This window comes from Penaeus chinensis, chromosome 17, assembly GCF_019202785.1.
Source record: "Penaeus chinensis breed Huanghai No. 1 chromosome 17, ASM1920278v2, whole genome shotgun sequence".
Taxonomy (NCBI): domain Eukaryota; kingdom Metazoa; phylum Arthropoda; class Malacostraca; order Decapoda; family Penaeidae; genus Penaeus; species Penaeus chinensis.
The window spans coordinates 4,692,043-4,695,486 of NC_061835.1; the positions used below are offsets into that span (position 1 = coordinate 4,692,043).

A 3,444-nucleotide genomic window follows, 5' to 3' on the forward strand; every position below is an offset into this window, starting at 1 on the left:
GGGGAAGAGATGCGGTTCACCCCTCAGTGCCCAAGCCTCTCTGAGGCCATTCGGGAGTGACACAAAAATAGCCTTTTATCCTTTCAACACTATCCTTATATCTTTGGAAGTGATCAGGAGAAAGAGTTGGAGAAAATAATGAAAAAGAAAGGGGGTGAAGTGAAGGAAAAGGAAAGGGGAGAAAAAAGAATAAATTTACAGGAATAAAAAGCAAAATGCTCTCATAACTACATCCCTGTAGGTACCAATATGAGAGGTTTATCATAGCACATTTTTAAATATATAATGCTTTATTCATACATTTGTTTAATGTAGTAATAAACAGTGTATTAAAGCTATTTCCTGGGAGAAATTCACTACACAAGAAAACAACTTCAGTCATTGCCATACCTTAATTTCATTCATTAAGCTGTATATTTATAAATGTTAGATGCAGAACAGAATAAGGACAACCATAAAGAATGTGTTTCTCTTTGTCTTCCCAAATAAGTTAGGGTTATCAAATAATTTATCTTTTTCACATTTCATACCTATGGCAATCATTAGTACCTTTCCTAAAATATAATTGAAAAAAAGGCACACTGCTGTCAAGAACCATATACTATGCAACTCCAATCAGCTTATCTGCATTTGATTGCTTCTAACTGTAAACAATAAACCAATCCCCAACACAGAAACCATCAACATATAACCTCCAGTCAACTTTTGCAAAATACCAGTACAAATATTACAGTAAGGCATGTTGCACATCAAAACTTAGAAAGACTAGATATAAAATCATGCTTTTTTCCAAAGAACTTCAGAGCTTGTGACTTCTGGCAAGCCTCTAAATTCAGTAAGTTATTCTAGACCTACGAGCCTCACCACAGATGCTTAAACCTAAACCAAGTGTGGCCATGAAGATGGTGTTCCATGAAGCTAAAACTTCATTGTACAAATTATACAGAGCAAGATAGTTTTCCTGCTGGAGTTAATAAGAAAAATTAATACTGCTTCCCTAGCAAGAAAAAAAGTAAACAAAGTAAACAAAAGGAAAGAAAAAAAGTTACCTGTATAATTCTTCTCAACCTTTTGGAGGCCCAACTTGGGAAGGATCAAAAGGGTGGACACCACACAGGTCTGTACTTTCTTCTTAGCACCACAAGATTACGCAGAACTAGTATATTCTACTCAAAAGCAAATAGGGTAAATCTAACAGAAATTAACAAAAGAAAACCAATTTACAAGTCGTGGAAGGGAAATTAATATCCTGCAATCAATATATAAAAAGTAAATATAATTTTGAGCTTGTTTTGGTAACCAATTTATTAAGGTAAAATCATATGGGAAAATGATTAAGTACTTTTGCTGAATACTGAGGAATTTTAAAAAGATAAAGGTTCCTAATAAGTGCTAGCTAATTCTGCCCAACTTGAAAAAAAAATCCTAGTCATGTCACTATCAAAACTCTGATAAAAATAACAGATGCTTAAATCTACAACTGGCTGCTCAAGAATGCAATCCGGGTTAATTTACCAACTTAACATAGGAAACAAAGACTTTGCAAATGACAGTTCCCTAAAATGTAGCTAATAACTCTTTAAACAACATTAGAAAAGGCCAAGGACATGAAGTCCTCATAGTTAATAGTAATGACACCCTTCATTTGTGTGTCATGCTTCCTAAAGGCATTAGTCAGCCTCTGAATTTGGACATTTGAAACAATGAAGTTGTCCAGGGTCACCTGTCGAGTTCTAGGAGCAAACTTTGACACCAAGAACCCCACGAACTGAGGGGTGAGGTTGAAGCCCATCTGCTGCAAGGCTGCAAAAGAGCAAAAGAAAACATGTAAAAATAGTATAATATATAATGACTAACCCTCTACTGAAGCAGCTTCATTTTCATTATTATTAAAATTGGGAACACCTGTAAACTTTATCAAGATTTATGTTCTGTCCCCTGTAGTTTTTTGTGAATCATGTTACATACAGATGGCTCCACTTGTGCTCAGCCGGCAAGGAGTCTATCAGTAGCCCTAGTGACCGATCCTGATTTCCCCATTCCTTGAATTGGCAGGAAAATGTTTTTATTTTTAATACAGTTGACATCGATGCTGTTATTATTGTTATTGATGTTATATTATTAAATTGTTATTAAAATCTCGATAATATCTAAGACTATGAAATAATGCAAAAGACCCTTTCCAAAAGTCAAGGAAAAGGGTAAACAGGTGAGATAGGTAGGACTAATAACCAACTCCTTGGTGACTAAGCACTTGTAGAGCCATCTATGTGTAATTACAATAAATAAACTTGTATTACACTGAGCATGGCATGTATTCTTTGCCATATGGGGTGATACATGCAAAAACAAATATAAAGTTCAATATATGCTGTTAGATGAGATACAAATTATACATTTAAACCTACAAATTACCTAGTATTCGTAAAACTATACAGAAATACTGACCACTACAGAACTTGGCTTTACTGTAACACTCAGCTTTCATTCCCTGTCTAAAAATCATAGTTGTGGGGAAACCTTCAAGCAATATATTCATTAGAAAATAATACACTAAATTTGAAATCTGAACCCTCAGTACCTGACATTAACTCATGTTCACTGATTGTTCCTGAGTTGTCCTTGTCATAGCGACGGTAAACCTCAATCCACTGATTGATGAAGTTGAACAGCTGCCCAAACTCCTGCAGATTGATAGTGCCAGTATGGTCATGGTCAAACAGATCTGTGAGTAAAATATCATCATCAGATATGGAACCATCTTTATTACATAAAGAAAATGTGAAATGTGAAAATACAGTACAAGAGCATTAAACAGTTACTGAAACTCAATGAACGAGCCTCATAATTTTTGAAAAATAATAAGAAACACAACTTACTTATCATCATTCTGCAAGACTCTTCTGAAAACTTTGACCAGCTGCCATTCTGCAGAGCCTGACTTAATTCAAGAGCATTAATTTGGCCAGAGTTATCCTGGTCTACAGCATGGAACCAAGAGACAATATTGGGGTCCATGCCTGGGGGAGCACCTGGGTAGCCTGGGGAGGAATGATGAGGGATGAGACTGGTGTGACAAGCATGTGATTATATGTATATATGTATATATGTATATATGTATATATGTATATGTATATATCTATACATGTATATATGTATATATGTATATATCTATACATGTATATATGTATATATCTATATATCTATACATGTATATATGTATATATCTATATATCTATACATGTATATATGTATATATGTATATATCTATACATGTATATATGTATATATCTATACATGTATATATGTATATACGCATATGTGCATATATGTATATGTGTATGTGTATGTGTATGTGTATGTGTATGTGTATGTGTATGTGAATGTGAATGTGAATGTGAATGTGAATGTGAATGTGAATGTGTATATGTATCTGTATATGTC

General features: G+C 34.1%; 1 protein-coding gene across 1 annotated transcript; it reads right to left on the minus strand.

Annotated features, from left to right (window-relative positions):
- Positions 1 to 271: 271 nt before the first annotated feature.
- Positions 272 to 3,054, minus strand: LOC125034152 (peflin-like). The gene is made up of 3 exons (XM_047625823.1): positions 2,880 to 3,054; positions 2,582 to 2,725; positions 272 to 1,803 (listed from the first exon to the last, which is right to left on the minus strand). Exons 1-3 carry the CDS (start codon positions 3,016 to 3,018, stop codon positions 1,580 to 1,582), a joined length of 507 nt encoding a protein of 168 aa, XP_047481779.1. The 5' UTR covers positions 3,019 to 3,054; the 3' UTR covers positions 272 to 1,579.
- Between the last annotated feature and the right edge of the window lie 390 nt (positions 3,055 to 3,444).